The sequence below is a fragment of the Triplophysa dalaica genome, chromosome 24 (genome assembly GCF_015846415.1).
Source record: "Triplophysa dalaica isolate WHDGS20190420 chromosome 24, ASM1584641v1, whole genome shotgun sequence".
NCBI classification, from domain to species: Eukaryota; Metazoa; Chordata; class Actinopteri; order Cypriniformes; family Nemacheilidae; genus Triplophysa; species Triplophysa dalaica.
In genome coordinates, this window is record NC_079565.1 from 9,058,222 (window position 1) to 9,079,850 (window position 21,629).

At 38.1% G+C, this 21,629-nt stretch overlaps 2 protein-coding genes across 3 annotated transcripts; both read right to left on the reverse strand.

Annotated features, from left to right (window-relative positions):
* Positions 1–72: 72 nt before the first annotated feature.
* On the reverse strand, positions 73–12,163 carry slc13a1 (solute carrier family 13 member 1). The gene is made up of 16 exons (XM_056740347.1): positions 12,074–12,163; positions 9,196–9,295; positions 8,552–8,680; positions 8,290–8,426; positions 7,998–8,185; positions 7,553–7,592; positions 7,414–7,471; positions 7,160–7,317; positions 6,890–7,009; positions 6,417–6,512; positions 5,334–5,435; positions 5,083–5,177; positions 4,875–4,969; positions 2,357–2,518; positions 2,126–2,263; positions 73–2,019 (listed from the first exon to the last, which is right to left on the reverse strand). Exons 2-16 carry the CDS (start codon positions 9,292–9,294, stop codon positions 1,885–1,887), a joined length of 1,752 nt encoding a protein of 583 aa, XP_056596325.1. The 5' UTR covers position 9,295; positions 12,074–12,163; the 3' UTR covers positions 73–1,884.
* iqub (IQ motif and ubiquitin domain containing) lies at positions 11,954–18,464 on the reverse strand. Of its 2 annotated transcripts, none has more exons than XM_056740346.1 (12): positions 18,050–18,464; positions 17,235–17,369; positions 16,917–17,084; positions 16,669–16,838; positions 16,425–16,583; positions 16,123–16,333; positions 15,095–15,270; positions 14,522–14,692; positions 13,884–14,060; positions 13,270–13,509; positions 12,724–12,909; positions 11,954–12,335 (listed from the first exon to the last, which is right to left on the reverse strand). In XM_056740346.1, the coding sequence occupies exons 1-12, from the start codon at positions 18,312–18,314 to the stop codon at positions 12,159–12,161; spliced, it is 2,235 nt and encodes a 744-aa protein (XP_056596324.1). In that variant the 5' UTR covers positions 18,315–18,464; the 3' UTR covers positions 11,954–12,158. The 2 variants fall into 2 exon arrangements, with proteins under 2 accessions (XP_056596324.1, XP_056596323.1); XM_056740345.1 differs by having other exon boundaries at positions 16,669–16,844.
* Positions 18,465–21,629: the final 3,165 nt, after the last annotated feature.

The following is a 21,629-nucleotide window of genomic DNA, read 5'->3' on the forward strand; positions in this document are numbered from 1 at the left end:
TGGAATGGACAACATGCAACACGTGGGAGGTTCCCTTCTTAAAGGTGCAGTCTGTTCAAACTGATGCAGCGTTGCTTTTTATAGTCACGTTATTTTGCTATTTTTAACTGTATTCATATTGAGAAAGTTCGCTTTATAATGCAGTTCCTACTCTTTTCTCCCCTGGCGCGAAGGAAACTTACAGATAGAATAGATTTACATTGGCAGAAGGAAATTAAATCAAATATATTATCATATCTTTGCGCATATAATACAGTCAGATAATATACAATTGACTCAGACACAACTGAACAGTGAGCTTGAAGTGGAAAGACTTCAGGGTGTGAGCATGCATTTTTATAAAGTGGGAGGTTTAGTGAATTAGTTCTCATCATTCATCAGGGTACACTGGACGTAGACACCCGTCTTTTGAAAAACGCACATTAATAGATTAAACATCTTTTATAGACTGTATATTGTGACCCTCTATTATTTCATCAAAAAGGGTATGTAAAGTAGGCTATACACTGTCACAACCATTTCCTCTTGGGGTACATACAGCGTTGACTCATCTTCATATTGTGGCTTCATGTCAATGAGAAAAATAGTTTATTTTTAAGTTATCCATGATATTTATATATTACACTTTATAATCAAAGAAAAACTTCTTACAAGGACCCTTCATTACATATTATATCCAAAATTAAAGTTACTTTGCTATTTACAATATATTCCTGTCTGAGATGAGTTTCAATGAAACTCTGAGAAGAAAAGTATATTTTAAAATAAAAAATGTATGTCTTTGTTATTTGAGCTTTATAGTTGGAGAGCTCTCGTTAAAGGAGAAATTCACCTTCAGATTGAAAATTCATTATTTACTGAACCTTTTTGCCATTTCAAACCTGTTTGACTTTCTTTCTTCTGCAGAACACAAAAGAAGATATTTTGAAAAATGTTGGTAACAGAACAGCACAGCTATTCTATCTATTGTAACCAATGCAAGTGAATAAAGCGGAAGAAAGAAAGTCATACAGGTTGTAAATGAAAATAGGTTAAGTACATTATGACAGAAATGTCTATTTGAAGGTGAACTACTCCTTTAAAAAACCGGAACCAGCCATTGAGCCACTAAAGGTAAACGCTAACTAACCTAAAATCAATAGTTATTATTGGCCACTAGGGGGAGTGTCACCATCAAAGTCTGTATTTACAGTATGTTAACTTCAATCTGTGTAATTTCAGCATTCTACATATATTCTGTTTACTTATCAGTATACATGCAGAAAGTACTAAATTAAAATATACATATGCAAAGTAAGTTATGTTGCCACTTTGAAATTATATGGTATCTTCATTCTAAGCAACTTTAAGATATAGAGCTTCAAAGTTTTTGTATTGCCTAAGATGTTGTATCAAACCTTTTTGCTTTCTAAAGAAGTCTTGTACACAACATAAAGGAAAAAACATCACATAATCTAAATAGCTTGTCACAGCATAAGAATATGTGAATAACTGAATTTTGACCTAAATATCTGATAGAACTCTATAATTCCAATGTGACGATATGCAGTATGCATATAAAAAGTGCAAAACAGTTTATAGCAACTCTCTTTGAATATTAACATTCACAAACTTATCGTAAATGCTTTTCTTTAAAAAAAGTATATAATACAAAAAATAAACAATGACGTTCAAATAGAACATCTCCTGCAACCTCAAACCTCTAGAAGCTGTCTGTTGGACTGTGTGAGGCCATCATTTTGGCCGAGTGAACAAGAAGTCCAACATCAGGATGTCAAACAACAGCGTGCCATGAGACTGTGTATAGTCAAGAACTCTGACTACAAGGCATTCTGTTTCATTTTAAAACTGAAAACATTTTCATATTTCTAATTGTCACAATGGTCATACTCCAGTGATGTTTGCCACCGGTGCCCATTCTGGATAGGTGTCCAAGTTAAGCAGAGGAGTTCCCCATGTTGTAAGAGCCAACAGGACCGTAAGAATGCCTATAACGTTGACACCCAGGCCTGCCTTCACCTGAAATGACAAGCAAACCACACAAAGCATTTAATATACTATATGCATAGTGTATGACTTCTGACATCAAAAACTCAACGATTAATGAACTTGTTAAAGCGCTCACCATATCCATACTTGTGAGATGGCCATATGTGAAGACAATGGCATTAGGAGGATTGGAAACAGGCAGCAGGAAGGAGAAAGACACACAGAGAGCTGTGGGAACCAGCATGTACAGAGGGTTCACCCCAATCGCCTCCGCCTGGCAAAGACAATTTGCAATGAGAATACTTCAAAAAGATTAAAAGCACGTAATGTTTGACTTTTAAGTGACACGTTTGAAAAGCAGCCGTACCAGCGGGGCCAGTATAGGCAAAAAGATTGTGATTGTGGCAGCATTGCTGGCCACCTCCGTGATAGAGGTGACAATAAGGCAGGCGATGGTGACCGTGGCTAAAGGAGGGAGATTTCCCAGGGGAGTCAGCAATTCAGCTACCCAAGACGACAAACCAGAAATCTGAAAAAAATATAATGAAAAGGTCATCTTCGAAAAGGGCTGTAAAGATATTTGGAAACCCTCACAAGCATGATATTTCTGTTAGCATTGAAACATCAGGTTTCGTACATACATCTCTTTGTGTGCTTGACTGGAGTCGTAACTTAGCTGTTTGTCAAGATATAGCATCCACATACAGTTGAAAGAAAAAGTATGTGAACCCTTTGGGCTTACTTGGATTTCTTCATAAATTGGTCATAAAATGTGTTCTGATCTTCATCCAAGTCACAACAATAGAGAAACACAGTCTGCTTAAACTAATACTGCACAAACATTATACGTTTTCATGTTTTTATTGAACACAACATGTAAACATTCATAGTGCAGGGTGGAAAAAGTATGTGAACCTTTGGGTTTAATAATTGGTTGACCCTCCTTTGGCAGCAATAACCTCAACCAAACGTTTCCTATAGTTGCAGATCAGACCTGCACAACGGTCAGGAGAAATTTTGGACCATTCCTCTTTACAAAAGTGTTTCAGCTCAGCAATATTCTTGGGATGTCTGGTGTGAATCGCTCTCTTGAGGTCATGCCACAGCATCTCAATCGGGTTAAGTTCAGGACTCTGACTGGGCCACTGCAGAAGGCGTATTTTCTTCTGCTGAAGCCATTCTGTTGTTGATTTACTTCTATGCTTTGGGTCGTTGTCCTGTTGCATCGTCCATCCTCTGTTAAGCTTCAGTTGGCGGACAGATGGTCTTAAGTTTTCCTGCAAAATGTCTTGATAAACTTTGGAATTCATTTTTCCATCGATGACAGCTATCCGTCCAGGGCTTGAGGCAGCAAAGCAGCTCCAAACCATGATGCCCCCTCCACCATATTTCACAGTAGGGATGAGGTTTTGATGTTGGTGTGCTGTGCCTTTTGTTCTCCACACATAGCGTTGTGTGTTCTTTCCAAACAACTCAATTTTGATTTCATCTGTCCACAGAATGTTTTGCCAGTAGTGCTGTGGAACATCCAGGTGCTTTTTTGCAAACTTCAAACGTGCTGCAATGTTTTTTTTTGGACAGCAGTGGCTTCCTCCGTGGTGTCCTCCCATGAAGTCCATTCTTGTTTAATGTTTTCCTTATTGTAGATTTGTCAACAAAAATGTTAGCATGTGCCAGAGATTTCTGTAAGTGTTTAGCTGACACTCTAGGATTCTTCTTCACCTCATTGAGCATTCTGCGCTGTGCTCTTGCAGTCATCTTTACAGGACGACCATGCCTAGGGAGTGTAGCAACAGTGCTGAACTTTCTCCATTTGTAGACAATCCGTCTTACCGTGGACACATGGACATCAAGGCTTTTAAATATACTTTTGTAGCCCTTTCCAGCTTTATGTAAGTCAACAATTCTTGATCGTAGGTCTTTTGAGAGCTCTTTTGTGCGAGGCATGGTTCACATCAGACAACGCTTCTTCAGAACAGCAAACTCAAAACTGGTGTGTGTTTTTTATTGGACAGGCCAGCTTTAATCAACACATCCAATCTCATCACATTGATTGGACCCCAGGTTGGCTGACTCCTGGCTCCAATTAGCTCTTGGAGAAGTCATTAGCCTAGGGTTTCACATACTTTTTCCACCCTGCACTATGAATGTTTACATGATGTGTTCAATAAAAACATGAAAACGTATAATGTTTGTGCATCATTAGTTTAAGCAGACTGTGTTTCTCTATTGTTGTGACTTAGATGAAGATCAGAACACATTTTATGACCAATTTATGAAGAAATCCAAGTAAGCCCAAAGGGTTCACATACTTTTTCTTTCAACTGTATTAAACACTGTGTGGAAAATGTGGCACAGCAGTCAGTCACCCTGCCTTTGAAGATTTTAAAGACCGAACTTGCCGTGCCATTTGGATGTCTGGAACCAAGCAGAGCTGGAGCCTTGGTGATAACACCCCACCCCAGTCCACCCAAACCAGAAGAATATGAAGAAATAACAGCTCTTGTTTCTAGTCTGACATGAGGAAGGATCCGTTTGTTATGTTGAAAATGATGTCGCTCTTATAATAGAAGCATGTAATTAGCTCGAACTAAACGTCTACACAGACAGAACAGCGCTATTGTTGTTCGCTCTAAAACGTTAATGGGTTCCACGGTGTTAAAAGTCTTTGATGTGATCTGTCTTTTCATTCAGTTCTTTTAAAAGGAATGTTTGGGATTATGAGTAAAGCGAGCAATTGAGCTGTCCAGAGCTGTCCAAAATGAACTAGACCAGTACGGTTTATTGAATACAAGCCTGTTCGAATGGACCATTAATTGATTCTTATATTAATACCGTCTTTCTGTCACACATACAGTTGGATTTCTACAAAGCTATGCTCTTACCTTTGTGCCTTCAGCCAAAGCGAAACCCCCACCCACGAGCAGACAGATCTCCCATGGCATACAAGCCTGGAATTCCTTCCATGTTATCAAGGCCTCTGTCAAAGGATTAAAAAAAATGTCAACACCAAATCGACTTCGACAGACAGTCCGCGAGAAATCATTTTGAAGCTTTTCACACTGCATAAAGGAAAAGATGAAGAACAAGTACCATAGCGATTTGCATTTGGTTTGTGACCGGGGATGATGAAGAACATGAATCCCAGAAGTAGTGCTGCAGTGGCATCCGTAGCGTAGCCTCTGTACCTGAACAGATAACATACATATACATGGAATAATTATAAAGTAGTCAAGAAACTTAAATAAATGAAGTTTAACAATGTTACTCTGATCTACAACACTACATGTCTGTACATTTAAACCTACAATAATTAAGTTGATAAAAGTTAGTGCAGTACTCACTCTGCGAAAAGCGATGACCAGCCGGGCATGAAACCCGGCTCTCTCGCAAACCACAAAACTGCCATCAGAATGAAGATAACCAAGATGATGATCTCCTGCCAGCTGTGTTCGAAAAAACCGTCAGCATGTTGTTTTTTTATACAAAAAAAGAACTAATTTTTCATTAATTGTTGCTTTCTAGCACAAATACAAAAAATCTTAAATCAAGATACATTTACTTCCCGGCTGAAAAGACCATTAATGAATTTATAATCATTTTTAAGGGTTTAATTTGTATTGGTTTTAATGGAAACTGTAATGTTTCTACTGCTATGTGATGGATTTTGTTGTTGGTATGTTAAATCCTACTGGAATAATGCCCGAAACATACTACAAAAATTAATTGTTTGATGGTTTTAATGGAAAAAAGCGAATGGTTTTGGTATTTTAATGAAAACCATTAGAATTTCTTTTAGGTTTCTGTTGGGTTTCTACAGTTTTTTTTAAAGTCTTGTTTTATGAAAGAAAAATATAAGATTGATAAATTATTTTACATAAAAACAAGCAAAAAATCTTCCAAATAAGAAAAATAAACATTTATTTAGTTTTACCTTATTTAGTTTTTTCTTACTTCTTTTTTTAAAACATAAACTTACACTTCTTTTTTAAAACATAAACTTACTTAATTCTTAAATTTTCCATTAAAAAACAAGACTTTAATATCCAAGGTCATTTTCCTTGTCAAGTAAATACTAAATAATTTTCTTACACACAATGCAGATTTTGACGGCTAACCTTTCCCCAAAATGTTATTTTCGTGTTTTTAAACAAAAAGTCAACATGTTGGATTGCTCAGACAGCCAGCAATAGGCCTATTTTTAGGCCTAAATTTTTTTTAATTAATTACACTTAAAACTCCTTTTTGCAATGAGTTTTGAACTTTATTCCAAGATTAATCTGCCAGAGAACAGCTCCTAGTATCCATCACTTACCACCATTACAGTGTCCATTAAAACCATTAAATCCATGAAATGTCCCTAGCGTTTTGGACAGGCTACTATTGTTTTATCAGCAGGGTTTCGATGTTAAAGGGAGAATTCCAACCTTATAGGTCCAAGTGAGTTGTACTGATCCTCAAGCAACTTGGCAGTCCTTCTTTCTTTATCAGTCTGCTTCCTGGAGCAGAGACTGGCACGAAAGCTGTGGATGGGTACAAATGTGGATATGCTTTAATCGTTTGGATCTTAAACATGTCATTTTAAAGTAAAACATTTTACAAAATGAAAAAAATATATATCTGCATGCTCTATGAGCGATCCTTCATCAGAGGAAGAATGAAATGGCAATAGAATTCTGCTTGATCAAATAGATTATTCCGGAGAGACAAAAAAGAGAGATCAGAAGTGAGACAGAGAACCGGAAGAAAACTTTGAGAAGTGGTGAGGTGAGAAAAATGTAAATGACTGTCTGATCTGAAATGATGCATTTAAATGATAGCTGAAGAGGTGAAGTAGAAATGAGGAACAGAGAGGGGTCAGGGAAAGGCTTACGGAGTAGACATCATTACGATCACTCACTTGGTTCCTAGGAACATCCAGTGCAGGAATATCCACGACAAAATCAGCATAATTATGCAAATGGGAAGACAAAGCACAAACCAGTTCCCAAAATTGATGATTTTGCATTCTGGGTAATACCTGAGGAAATAAAAACAAGCAAGGTTTAGACTGATATATCAATACACAGATACCAGACGATGACAACGGTGCAACAGCAATATTTATTAATACTACAAATAATATTGTTTTATTGACACACATCAGATCAAAGAAAAGAAGTGAACTCACTGGTGGATGTACTCAGCGAAAATGAGATTGGCTGAAGTTCCTGGCAGGGTTGTCAGACCACCGATGGATGAGGAGTAGGCAATGCAGAGTGACAGGCCTTTGCAGATCATGTGATCTTCACGGGTCTTGTACTTTCCGTTTGACGGCAGAGCCGGTGCCTATAACAAACATTCAGAAAAACAGCATTATACTATATAAATACTAGACAAAGAAAGATTTTGTATTTGTTTTTATGCCTAGTGCGTTTGACTCACTTTAGTTTCAGGTTCCTCAGGGGCTGTCTGAACTGACTCTATAACTCCTGCTTCAATGCTGCAAGTGTAAAGAAAGTATAAAAAAGTTCTGATTCAATCTTATACATGAATGTTCTTTTGAAATTGTATGCATGGTCACCTTTTCATATTCTCAGGCTGGTCATGCTGGGCCTCTATATCTGTTAAAATAGATATTTAATGTTTGAATGGTACAAAGTTTTAGAAGGTTACAGCTTTAAGACAATCATTCATATGACGTATTTCTGGGAAAAAGCACATTCAGTCCATGTATTATGGCCTGTCCGTTCCAGTGTCTATTGAATTTGAACAAAATCAAACCTATGTATTGTACTGTAGATATATGATATAAAGTCACTCAATAGCCATGTGAAAGACTAAGAGAATGCAAAGCTGCATAAAAGCTATGATTAAAAATCTTATTGCATGTTGTTTACCGAAATGTTGTTTACCGCATGTAACAAAAAGGATAATCTTACCTAAACACATACAGTATACATACTTAATAAAAAAAAATCTTTTTTCCAGAGTTGTAAATAAAAGATGCTAAGGTATACACCAAATACCTTCAAGCTGTAGAGCAGGGTTGGAGATGCCATTCAACGCCCCCTTGTGGTCTTTGCTGGGCTCGTCTCCTGCGCTCAAAACCTGCTGTATCACAGCTTCCACAATCGGCATCACCATCGCCACAGTTGATGTGTTGCTCAACCACATTGAGAGAAAAGCACAGCCCACCATGAACCCCAGCATCAACCTGTAAAACATGAAGTCCATCAGATACAACATATCTGTGATAACACTTCATCCTCAAAACAGATCTCAAAATGTTAATATATGTTGATTAGTTGTAGGTCTTACTTGCCAGGGTTGACTCCGACCGCGGTCACCAATCTGAGAGCAATTCTGCGGTGAAGACCCCACTTCTCAATGGCTGTTGCTAGGCAGATGACCCCAAGCAGCAACAAATGGAAGTCTTTGAAATACACAGAGGCGACCTAAAGAGATAGATGTTGAATTAAATCCTTTGTACAAACTATTCACGTGAGTGTACAGTAGTAGTCTAAAGGCTCTAGTTTTCATAGGATTGTTTTCCGAACGTAATGTTTTCAGGAGTGTGTACCTGAGAAGACTTCATGATCCCAAACAAAGGGAAAAGAAGAGCTGGCAGAAGGGCCGTAATTGACAGAGGCAGGACCTCTGTCATCCAGTACACAGCCATGAGAATGAGAATATAAGCACATTCTGCTTCCTGTGGACATGAAAGTAATCTCATCATGCATTCAGATAAGTGAAAAACCATATATATACATTATCAGTGTCTTTTATTATATAAGATAAGTGGCAAAACTGTCCATCAAAATATTACTTGCTCTGCTTCTATCCTTGACCTTAATGCAGTTTTTCTTAACCAACATTCATTTAGATCCTAGATAGATAGTTTAATAATAAGTAATAATTATCCTAAAAACACATACTTTGAAACATATGTATAGTATAACTCAATGTTAGTCGCTTTGGATAAAAGCGTCTGCCAAATGCATAAATGTAACACAAATTATTTTATCATTTACTCGCACTCGTGTCATTTTAAACCTGCAAAAACGTCTTTTGTGCAGAACACAAAAGATATTTGAAGAATGTAAGTAGCCAAAAAACATTGGATCCCATTATCTTCTATTGTATGGACATGAAACCACTAAGATATCTCTCAAATATTTGATCCACTTAAAAAAAAAGTACAGATATGTTTGTCGCACACCTAACCTTTGTCTTGATAACCAGAGGCAGCGGTAGAAGTGACAGTGGCGTGAGGATGATGATCAGGGGTGTCACAAAGCTCCAGGAACATCTAAGACTTCTCATCCTGTGGCCGAAACAGAGTCAACTAAGGGACTTTGCCTTATGATTGGCTTTTAAATAATCTGCCGCTGATTAATCTTTGCCCTGTGCCAACCGCGTCCACTCTTACTGGTCCATTCCGGGCTTGTCATAAAGCCTTATGGCCATTGAGATTAAGTTTTAAGATTAGATTCCCGCCAGTCACTGCTCATATGAGTCCTATTCGACTCCATCCGTTTACATTTACACTTTATAAACAAAGTCACCAACAAATTTGCATATGAGGTTATAAAAACAAAACAGTTACACACGTAAACCCGCTGACATGGCTTATTGCGACACACTGTGACCTGATATTCATATTTTTTAGTTTTAACAAGAAACATCACCATCCGTTACCTTTACTGAGCTCTAATCTGCAGCACAGGGGTCTGTTAAAGAACAACCTGTGAGATTTTATTAACATAAACTCTCAGAAATCACTCAGCAGGTGATAATCCTTACCGGAGATTGTTTCCAAGGAATGAGAGTTTGATCGGACGGGATTATTTAAGAAAAAATGACAAATAGATTAAAATGAAAATTAACATTTAAAGTGAATATAAATTGATAAAATAATAAAATATTAAATAATATGCAAAAAAGAAAAGAAAAATACACTGTAAGCAACTGTAATTTGTAAAAAAAAATTACAGATTTTATCCATGTTAAATTACTGAAAAAGATAAAAAGATCTTATTTTTCACAAATAAAACATAAAAATATGTAATTTTACTTGAAAAAAAATGACATTTACAATTTTTACAGGACTTTTTGTGGAGCATTTTTGAAATACGGTAAAAAAACATTAAATTAAAGAAAACAAGAAAACATGAAATTTTAGGTTATGTCCTGACTCAAGTCACTGACTTTTTATTAAAAAAACTGTGTATATAACAGCTTTTAATTCATGTTTCATTTGTACTTCCACGTGTTTAAGTCTCAAACATTGACAAAGTTCACACTAGCACTTTTAAATATTGATGAATGTAAATATGTAAATAATTTAATGTAAATATTGATTAAACATTGACTAATCTTGAATCTTTCAAATTTTTGACAAAGCCAAAGTTTACTATAATGAGAGCACTCTCCCTCAACATCAAGTTCAATGTCTGGTAAGTTACCAAATCCTGATATATGGCTGTCACGTCTGGTTTCAAAATGAAATGTCAACACAAGAAAATTGTGTTCATGAAACATTTAGATAGACACGCCCCCTTCAATTTCCAATTAGTTATCGATTACTATATGGTTCTCAATGATGGATTCTTTAAGTGACCTTTAACTTTCTCTAATCTTGTTTATTCTGTAACATCCAGCTTTAATACATGCAAGTTTGCAAACTGTATGTCAAATATTTTCATAGAAAATCCATGGGAAAAAGTGAGCAGTTGATTTATGGACAGCTATAATGTCAAATCTGTCTCAAAGTGTCAAGGTCAGCTGATGTTCAGTCCCTTCACTCATTATGTCTTCATGACCTCTCTTTACGATTGTCACAGTAAGGTTTACCAGGGATTTGAAACTCGCAAGGGTCTTTCCTTGAAACATCATTGGATAACTTGGCTCAGAGTGTTTTCAAGGCTCTCACTGTATTCTCTGTCTGTACTATTACACATTAATCCCAATCAACACTCCTCATGTTCTTTTCTGTCGGTTGTTTCAGATACCACATAGCAACAATGTGTAAACAATATCAGCATAACAAAGATTAAAATATTTCCTAGCATTCAAAGATTACAAGAGATTACACAATGCTGGTGGAAAAGGATATATTCATACATATCGACTTGTAAGAAAATTAAACAATAACCTCAAAATGACCTCATGTCGGTTTCTCTGAGGCCAACAGGCTTTTCAATATTTTCCACCTAAACTGGTTCATGCCAGAGAATAAAAGTTTTGTTTAACAGATTTAAAGGATTACAGAACCGATTAAAGTCGGATGATTTATTTTGTTACAGCATTTAGGATCCAGTGCAATTATTTCTCTATATGTTTTCATTTTTGTGTAATTCCCATTTTTTTTTTAAACTCATGTAACAAATTCTAAAAAATTAAAGGAAATCTAAAGAAATGTTAAAATTTGATTACATTATGAATAATATATTTTGTGTTATAAAAAATGTTATAAAATTCTACAAATTATAATTAAAGATGTAAGTTCTCTAAACTATATCATGAATCTAGAGTCTTTTACGCCATTATTCCTGTGGTCTTGTTCTCATTTGTTCAATAGGAAGCACAGGAGGAGGTTCTTGACCTTTTCTTCTAATTGCATATCTCATATGGCTCACCTCCTGATTATAACCATGGCTATATATTATTTCCAAAGGCCTAATTAAAACTCTTGAACTTGTGCTTTTTGGGTAACAGAAGTGCTACCAATTGCATTTAAATACATACTTGTGTGGCTTTGAGGAGTTAAGGATTGATTTGGTTATAATGCTTGATAATTTAGTTGTACTGTTTTTTTAATACTTCCTTTCTTTTATTGAACTGATGACGTAATGCTAATGCTGCTTTTTTTCACAGGATTACAGTGAGCTGCTCTTATTGATCATATCTAAATCCATATCATAACTGCTTCCTCTTCTAACAGTTCATTGGCATTGAACAATCCAATGAATCGAAACCAAAGCAGAGAGAAAGAAATTGTTTTAATATCCAGGCTGAACTGCACAGTACAGTCAAAACTGTCTAGCAACATCTTCCATTGAATTTTAAATGTTCTAAAAGGCAAACATACAGTACAATGTACCTCAATGCAAATATATAATTTGTAACTCCATTCTGCTGTTATACAGCAGAAGTCCTTGGGCACCTGCAGGATTGTGGGTAGCCTCTTAGCCATTCTGCTCGGTCGCCTTGGTGATGGGTTTGGAGACCAGCAGGTTGCCGAGGGCGGCGGGCTGAACCTTGGCGTCGTGCTGCCATTTGGCCACCGCAGGTATCTGTGAGAAGTACTTCCTCGCCAGCGCGTGTTTCTGCTTGACATCACGGATAACCACCACGTCGTATGCCTGCGGGGAAAAAACAATGGTGCCACATGAGATTTTCTTTAGCTGGTGGCAGAAACAGTTGTTTTGTTTCTGCTTGACATTGCAACGCCATCATCATAAGAGTTGAGTCACACACTATAAAAGATGATCAAATCTAAACATCTGTTAACCGGGTTTTGTCAAGATTCAATAATAAAACCTTATTACGCATAACGCTCGAACACGCTGCCACCTGCTGGTTGCTGCTAATAAAATGGTATAATTAAGTGTGTTATTACAGATAGAAATATTTGCATGTTGCTTCAAATCGATACAGATATGACCATCTAAAGTATGCTTTTCCATGTTTAATCATTTCACTCTGTAAAAGGAATGCATTGAAGAGCAGAAACTGTTGTGGCTTCATTACCTTCCTGATGTTCTCCACTTTGAGGTGTGTGGCTGCCTCGTCTTTTGTTAGAAGGATGCAGTTCCACGGGCTCCAGGCCGAGTTCTTCTCCCACCGCACAAGCAGCAGGTCGTGCAGGTCTTTACACCCACTCAAAGCAGACTTAGCCCCCCACAGCTCATCCAACAGGTACCGCAGGTCCTGCTCCTAATAAAGATACAACAGATGTTCATCAAAGCAAATCAAAGGTCCTTTATGAAGCTGGCAACTTCATAAGTTGGTGGGACTTCCCAAGCTAGAGAGGACATACTGAGGGTGGCACTTTCCCTCATTCATGGTAATACAACAGTTTTGTTAAAATATATAGTGTTTAAGGCAAACAGAATAATCTGAACATGAAACTAAAGAGCGGCTCTTATAAATTCAATAAGTTTATCAATTGAAAAGTGAGTATAAATATTTCTACAGAAGTTTTTCAGTCCCTTTTAGAAACCAGTAGTTGAAACCAGTATTTGAAACCTGTTTTTTCCTAGATGTGGTTCACATTTCTGGAATTGCCCACTGTACCTGTAGTAAGTATGTGATTTGGGATTCAGGGCTGCACTTGGCCTCAGTTTCACGCAGATGTTTGAGAATGTTCTTGTAGAGGCAGAAGTCTTCTCTACGGCGGCCTTCGTTGTCTAACTGTGTACAGCGGCGACAGAGCCCAACCGCTGATGTGTTAGTTTTCAAGGCAAAGTCGCTGGATGACTTGTACTCATTACAACCACTACACAAATACATGTTCTTCCTAAAGTCAGCGGGATACTGAAAAGACAAAAAAGACGGAATAAATGATTTGGTCGTTAATGAGATTTTAAACTAAATACATCTGATTTACAATTTATTTTTCCTTCATATCGAAGTCAAATACATCTGTGTGAGTTTGCTGAAATGAGACACATGTGAGATTAGGGACATCTTTTTAGACAAATCAAACCTCTCCATTTACATTCAATGGGTTCATTCACTAAGCATGCGTACGCACAAATTTGTGTGAATTAGTGAATGAGACCCAATCGCTTTGCTGTCTAGAAGAAACAAATTTAAAGAGATCTCATTTGTGCTTTTTCTTACTTTGTGGCCAGAAAATATAGACTTTATAGCTCAATGTTACGGTATATAACAGATTCGCCGCATACCTGCAGTAGTTTGGACACCTGAGGGTTGAACTCGGGGGTTTTGATGTACTGAAGGAACAGAGTAGATATTCTCTTTCTCAACCCATCCATGTTTTTCTTCTTCATCCCCCTCATCAGCAAATCCACCTCCCTGTCAATCAAATCCACTATATCCTGTGTCAGCTTACATTTATGATCCTATTTGAAAGCACACACAAAAATAAAAATGAATCAAGCAGATGTGCATGTCGCTAGCATTTACATTAAATAAAATTACCCTCATTAAGCTGTCATCTTTCATATATATTTTTTAAATCTAAATGTTTTTTCAATTAATAAATAACGCCTTCAGTCAATTTAATATATATATATATACTAATGTATTTTTGTGTTTTCTATATTTTTTCTCTTTTTGTATTTTTTATAAACCACATTCGAAATATGTGTAGGGAGTGTAGGGAGGTGGAGAGAGAGAGAGAGAGAGAGAGAGTTTGCAACCGGTCTATTTTTTATTAAGTGTTGAATTATTTATATTAATATGGCATCTAGTTAAAAAATTGTCTCAGTTATTTATATCACTGTAATTGATAATTTTGGTATATTGTGACACGCCTAATTGTATACAGTTACAGGCTACAAGAACTAGAACTAGAACTAACCTTCACAGTGTGTTTGATGGTAAGCAGCACATCCAGACGTTCATCCTTTGTGACTTCATCCTGGGTGATGCTGTTGTACAAATCTCGCAGCTCAGAACCTCTGATAGTGAACTGCGTTTCCATCTGTGTCACCTTCCCGTCAAACGCACGCCACTTTTTTGGCTCTGCACACTAAAGGAAGTACATCATTGGCTGCTGAGAGGATGACATTTATGAACACATTGTAAAGAACCCCAATGGAACTCGAATGGAATAATAAAGGCTTGAAGGCTACAGAGTTTACTTTTGATCTAGTTTGTTATCAGCATGTTATCTGTCTCTTCGAAAGTGACTTCAATGCGTTTTACTGCAGGGGCATCTTCTCTGAAACACACATCTTAAAGGGATAGTTCACTCAAAAATGAAAACTGTGTAGTCTTTTACTGACTCCTGCCACAAAATAAGATATTTTGAAGAATGTCAAATATCTGCATTTGTGTTCTGCAGAAGAAGGTCATACATGGAACGTTTTCAGTCAGGTTTTGATTTAAAGTAACTTGTAAGGACTCACAGTAGATATGCAAAGATAGTCACCTTGTCGAGGTAGGCAAGAACAGCTTTATCAAGGTTCCTCTCGAATGCAGCTGTTTTATGGCGTTCTATAGATGAGATAAACTGGGTCTCTTGCTCCAGCAGAGCGCACAGGGCTGCCTTTTTCTCAGCACCAGAAAAGGTGGCGTCGATGCGCTCCTCCTCCTCTTGCCTCCATTCTGACACAACCCGAGAAAGACAGAGAATCACAACCTGACTTGACCTGACATCCTCTATGTCCATCTCAATACAAACACTATTAACTTGGGTAGTTCATAATGGATAATGGATAGTTCATCCAAAAATTGAAATTCTGCCATAATTTATCAGTGTTGGGCAAGTTACTCTGAAAAAGTAATGAATTACTAGTTACTAATTACATTTTCAATAGTGTAATTACATTACTGCACAAATGACTCTCTCCAAAAAGTATTTAAGTACTGTACTCATTACTTTCTATATCCTATATCAACCATGATTCAAGGATAGGCATGACACGGCTCTTTTAATTCATTTAAATAAATAATTTAAAACTACATAAAGTAATATTATCACAAATGTTAGAATTACAAATTGAAGCACTGTTTTAAAAGTTAGACTTTGAATTTTCATGTCAATTCCACTATTGCAAACACACATTTCGCAAAGTATTTCGTTGAACTACATCAGATGTAACTGTAATTAAATTACAGAAATCCAAAGTAATCCCTTACTTTACTTTTTAAAGGGAAAAGTAATTAAATTACAGTAACTAATTATATAGTAACTAGTTACACCCAACACTGTAATGTATTCACCCTCACACCATTCAAAAGCTGTACGACTTTATTCTTTGGAAGATATTTTGTGTCCACATTAAAATTAAGGGGTAAATGTTGTTTGGTTTCCAGCAAATTCTGTATTTTCTTTTGTGTTTTGCAGAAAAAAGAAACTCATACAAGTTTGGAATGACACATGGGTGAATAAACGATTTTCATTTTTGGGTGAAAAAACATGTCCTTAAAAAGATCAACTCAAACACTCTTGCTCACTTTTTAAAGCATTATAAAGCAGTTCAAAGTCTGCTTTTCTCTCTGGGTTCATCCAGCGGCGATACTTATCTCTGATCCCCTGTTCTTTCCTTTCTTTCTTCCGTCTATTTTCATTTTCCAACCATGCCAGATGCAGCTCTCTCTCCTGTCTCAGGCTGTCCGTGAAACGCTTGGCCAGCCAGCGTCTGAGATGCGTCTGTAGTGTAATGACCTGAAAAAAACATTCACAGTCATTTCTCCTACATTAGAAAGCACATGCAGTAGCCATCAGAAACATTCTCTTCCAAACTGGAGACACGTACAGCTTTCAGTCTCTTGGTGTGATACTCATCTGCAGTCATGTAAATCCCTGAAGGTGTTATAAATTTGTCCTCTATGTTGGACACATAGCAGCCGATGCTGGTCATCTGAGTCGAGGCATTTTTGGAACACTGCTGAACCTGGTTTCTCAACATGACGGTCTGTTTATAAGTCGAGAAGACACATGTTGTCTCAAAAAGTGGGAAATTGTCTTTTTTTCCTATTTATAAAGGTAGGTGTATGCACCTGTGTGTCCCTACTGAACATCTCAATTCCTCTGTCAGGCCTTTTCTTAGCTATAGTTTGCACAGCAGCATGATGATACTCGGCCTTTGTGACTTTATGACGGTATCCACCAAGAAATCCCTTTCCTCGAGTGGCCCTCTCGATCTCCACCACCACATCCTGATATGTGTCTGCATCTTATAGAAACACATTTGTCAAACTTGTCTTATATTTTGTCTGTTCATACGCATCTGTAGTTTTGATGGTACCTGTTTGCACTCTAACAGTGATGACATCCGGCATGTTGTACTCTTGCTGTGGTTTGACTTGTCTAATGGGGTAATTCTCTGGATCCGATGAGCTCAACTCAAACTGGACCATCCCATGTGGCTGTACACCAATGTCCATCAGCGTCTGGTCATCATCGACACACTTTTCTAAACCGAACAAAGCAAACATTTCTCCAAATATTATCTTTTGTGTTCCACAGAATGTCCAATTTTTTTCCCTCTCATCTCTCCTATGAGGGATACTTTAACCATCATTTTGTCTTATCAAAGCCGAAGGAAGAAATGCAAATCTCTTACCATCTAAAGTGATCTGTATGATATCTGATGGCACTCTGAGCTCAAAGGCAAAGTGTTTTTTCAGATCCAGGATTGTAAGGCCAATAGTAAAGGCAACTGTTATCATGTGCCTATCTGGCATAAGCAAGATCTTCACTGTAAGAAAAAGAAACACAGATGTTGCATAAATATGAATCAATGAATTAAGGGATAGGCGGCCTGGCCCGAATTTAACTTTGGGTGTTGGTATATTATATAATTAATTTAAGTTATTTTATTAATATTAATTCATATGAATGTTTTATTGTATATGATTTGTATTAAATTAAAACTACTCAACGGGTATTTGATTCTTTGCGGTGCTCAACCGGAAGTTAAGTTTGAGCTACATAACGTTTGTTTATGTTGTTGCACCTGAAACCTACTATAGATCAACGTCAAGCCTTGAATGTTGCGCCATCTTGGAAGGATGCCTGCTGGTGCGTTTAATGCAGTATTTTGTTTTTCTTGTTTGATAAGGAAATAAAACTATGGTAGGTCGGTCTTGCTGTTTTAAAAACTGCATTACACATAGTCCCTGGTTCTTTCACAATCGATTCCTCCATTTATCAAACAAAGCTAGTAACGCTACATATCAAAACAATAATAGCAGTGGAGTATTATCCTCCCAAGATGGCGGCGCCCCGGCGACATAGGCCGTGACGTCAGCTTCCCATTCCCTATAGCCTATTACATGAGAATATATTGAAATATTAAACGTGACCTTGATATTACTGTTTTAACATATCTGACCATAGCAACAAGCCCAACTGTTGTTAATGCTACTTGTGTTTCACCTGTTGCTGTTGAGTTTCCGACCTCACTGGATGAAATGATCTTGGTTTTACTTCCATGAGGATTTATTTCGTATCGATTCGCATCCGCGATGTTTTCTTCTTGTAAAATCATGTCTGTTGATGTATAGACGTTGAATGTAATATCTTGATCTTCGTCGACATCTTCTTGATCTTCGTTCTCAGTTTGATTGACATCTTGTGTCGGGACCCGCACCGCACGTCGCTCGGGTTCAGGACTGTTATATTCACTTTTGTGCTCTGACATGATAAAGCTGTCGCGCCACCATAACACTACACCTTATGTCTCTGTTTAAGCGTATTTTTCAAGAAATTTAATTGCGAAAGCTTTATTTAGGGATGAAGTAAACGAGTCGTGCTGTGGTTTAGCCTAACTTGTCAGAGTGAGTGTGTGGTGTTTGGCCGCTGCTATGGTAACCATAGTGCGTGTGTGATTCACGAGTCATTCATTTGATTCTTTGCAATGATTTGTCTTTGTGAAGCACTCGACCGAAAGCAGAGTAAAACACACAGTGAGGTGGAACCAGTATCAAAGTATTAAAGTATTAAAAATAGCATTAGTTAATACAGATGTCACGTGTGTTGTCTGTACAGTAGGCTGCTCTTATTAACACAATAACATGGTATTTACACTGTTTTAATCAGTTGACACAAACTATAGGCAAATAAACTAAAAGATTTACTAAAAAAGAAGGTGACAAAATATCAATTTGTCATTTGATGACACAGCAGCTAAAAGACTGGGCGAATCGTGTTTTAAACGGGTCATTTAACAAACTGTCCAAATGAATCGATTCAGTGATTCAGACTTAAGAGCAGAGAATTATGGTGCTGATGCTCATTGAATTAGAATATCTTGAGATAGCTTAAAACAGAAATCTTGAAAGAAGAAAAATCATTGTAATGCAGGTTTAATCCAGGGTGTGTGTTGCCATGTTTACACATGAAAGGGATTTATTTATTTACACTTAGGCCTTAATTTAAATGAGTCATTTACAATATTTAAAAACAGGTATGGGTTACAGCACGTCCGCTTTATCATATCATACATCTTCAATCACTTTAACACTTTGGTTTAATCAATACTTTTTTCAATTTCTTGAATGCCTATGTGTATGAATGTACAATGTATGATTTTAATGTGTAAAAACTATAGAGGCTATCACTATTGCAGAACAATACTGATGTATTCTTAAAGATCGGCCAGAGGTGTGAATTTAAAACTGCTGGCAGCAATCAAGAAAGCTAATTCCACTTTGATATAAAAGTTGATTCATCAATTCATCAGTTCTCTATGAGCTCATGAGATCTCCCTCAGCCTTTAAGTAGAAACAAGCCACCAAGCAGCCGTTTGAAAAAGAATTAGAGGTCGTTCTGTATTTTTCGACACTTATTTTATAAGAAAGCTGAGAATTAAGATCATGTTATCAATCTGTAGGTCTGGATTCATTACTAGATAATGTGACAAATAGTTCTAGTGTTGGACTGTAAATCTTTGGGCAGAATACCTTGCTTTCATATGGTTTAACAATATAAGATTATCATAAAGAAATGATGAGAGACAGCTCTGACTGAGTGATTCAGACGAGATTACAGAATGTCAAGATCTTAAACATGGAACATTACCACACGACCCACACTGTTTTAAATCAGATATGAAGGGTCCATTGATGAATCGGTTTAGTGAGCCTATTATGAAAAACGTCTCGGGTTACGTCTGTAACCCTTGTTCCCTGAGAAGGGAACGAGACACTGCGTCGCCATGGCAACGCTTTGGGGAACGCCTCAGCGTGACCAGCTCTGAGCACGTGTGTCAACATCGTCCAGTAGTGGAACGCTACGTCATAGATGACGTATGGACCAGGAGGTATAAAACGACATCCGAAATAGTGAACTTCAGCTCGAAAAACTTCGAAGCAAAAGGCTTACAGGGATGTAGGGAGTATGGCAAGGTGACGCAGTGTCTCGTTCCCTTCTCAGGGAACAAGGGTTACAGACGTAACCCGAGACGTTCCCTTTCGAGGGAACTCGCACTGCGTCGCCATGGCAACGCTTTGGGGAACGAAATACCCAAACCGCCATACGCCCAAATGCCTGTCTGTGTGTACAAAAATGTCACGTGGAAGACACAAGCACCTGGGCTCCCGGGGTGAGATTCATGTCCAAACTATAGAATCTCACGAATGTGAGCGGAGAGGACCAGCCTGCCGCATCACACACGTCCCGCATAGACGCCCCCGACCTTAAGGCTACGGAGGCCGCCATACCCCTAGTAGAATGAGCTCTGACATCCAAAGGCGATGGTCTGCCAGAGGCCTCATAGGCCAGAGAGATAGTCTCAACTATCCATCTGCTGATGGTTTGCTTGGTTGCCGACAGACCTTTCTTCGGTGAACCAAAACATACGAAGAGCTGCTGCGCTTTCCTCCAAGCCGCAGTTCTGTGTACATACGAGTCCAGTGCTCGCACTGGACACGACAAATTTAACCTTTCCTGGTCCTTGCTCCTGAAAGGTGGAGGACAGAATGCTTGCAAGGTAATGGGTCTCGGTACATCATCCATAACCTTAGGCACGTATCCTGCCCGGGGGAAAAGGAACGCCTTAACCAAACCAGGAGCAAATTCAAGGCACGTAGGGGAAACCGACAGGGCCTGAAGATCTCCCACTCTCTTGAGAGAAGTAATAGCCATCAGGAAGACTGTCTTAAGAGTAAGAAACTTAAGAGCGACTGAATGGATGAAAATTCCCGGACAAGCGCTTAGTCTTTGTGTAATTCCCTGTCTAACTTGTTCAAACATAGCTCTTTTAAAATTTGCTTTTAATTTAGCAGAGCTGTGATTGATATTTCTTTCTCTACCGTTCTCTTCCCAGGTAGGTACCCTAGTGTAGCTCACAGGCCTCAACCTGCGAGCACCATGAAGAAACTGTAGAACCAAGGGGTCTCTACCACAGGTATGCCCCCTAGCCGAACATGAAAGGCAGAAATGGATGCCATATACACCTATAAAGTAGATGGGGATAAGTCCGCAGCAAAGGGATCTTGTAAGAACTCAAGCACTGTAGAAACTGGGCAGTTACAGGGTCCAAACGGTGAGCTGAACACCAAGAAGTGACGACTGCCCACTTCAAGGCATAAAGCTTCCTTGTAGAAGGAGCTCTGGAATTAAGTATGGTCTCCACAGCCTCAGCTGAGAGACCAGTGTCTAGAAGGCTAGCCCTCTCAGAGGCCAAACCCATAGTTTCCATAACTCCGGGCGTGGGTAATGTATCAGACCCTCCGCTTGAGAAAGGAGGTACCTCCTCAAAGGAATCTCCCATGGAGAGTTCTCCAACAGGTCTAAGATGTCTGAGAACCACACTCAGGCCGGTCAGAACGGGGCTACCAACAGTAGGTGAACTCCGTCTCTGCGCACCCTTTCCAGAACTCCCGGGAGTAGAGCGATCGGGGGAAAGGCGTACAGGTGAAACCTCGGCCACACCTGTGCCATACTTACCTGAGTCGCGAACAGATTTACCTCTGCCCAGCAAAACCTCATCCAAATCTGCTCCACCACCTTGGGT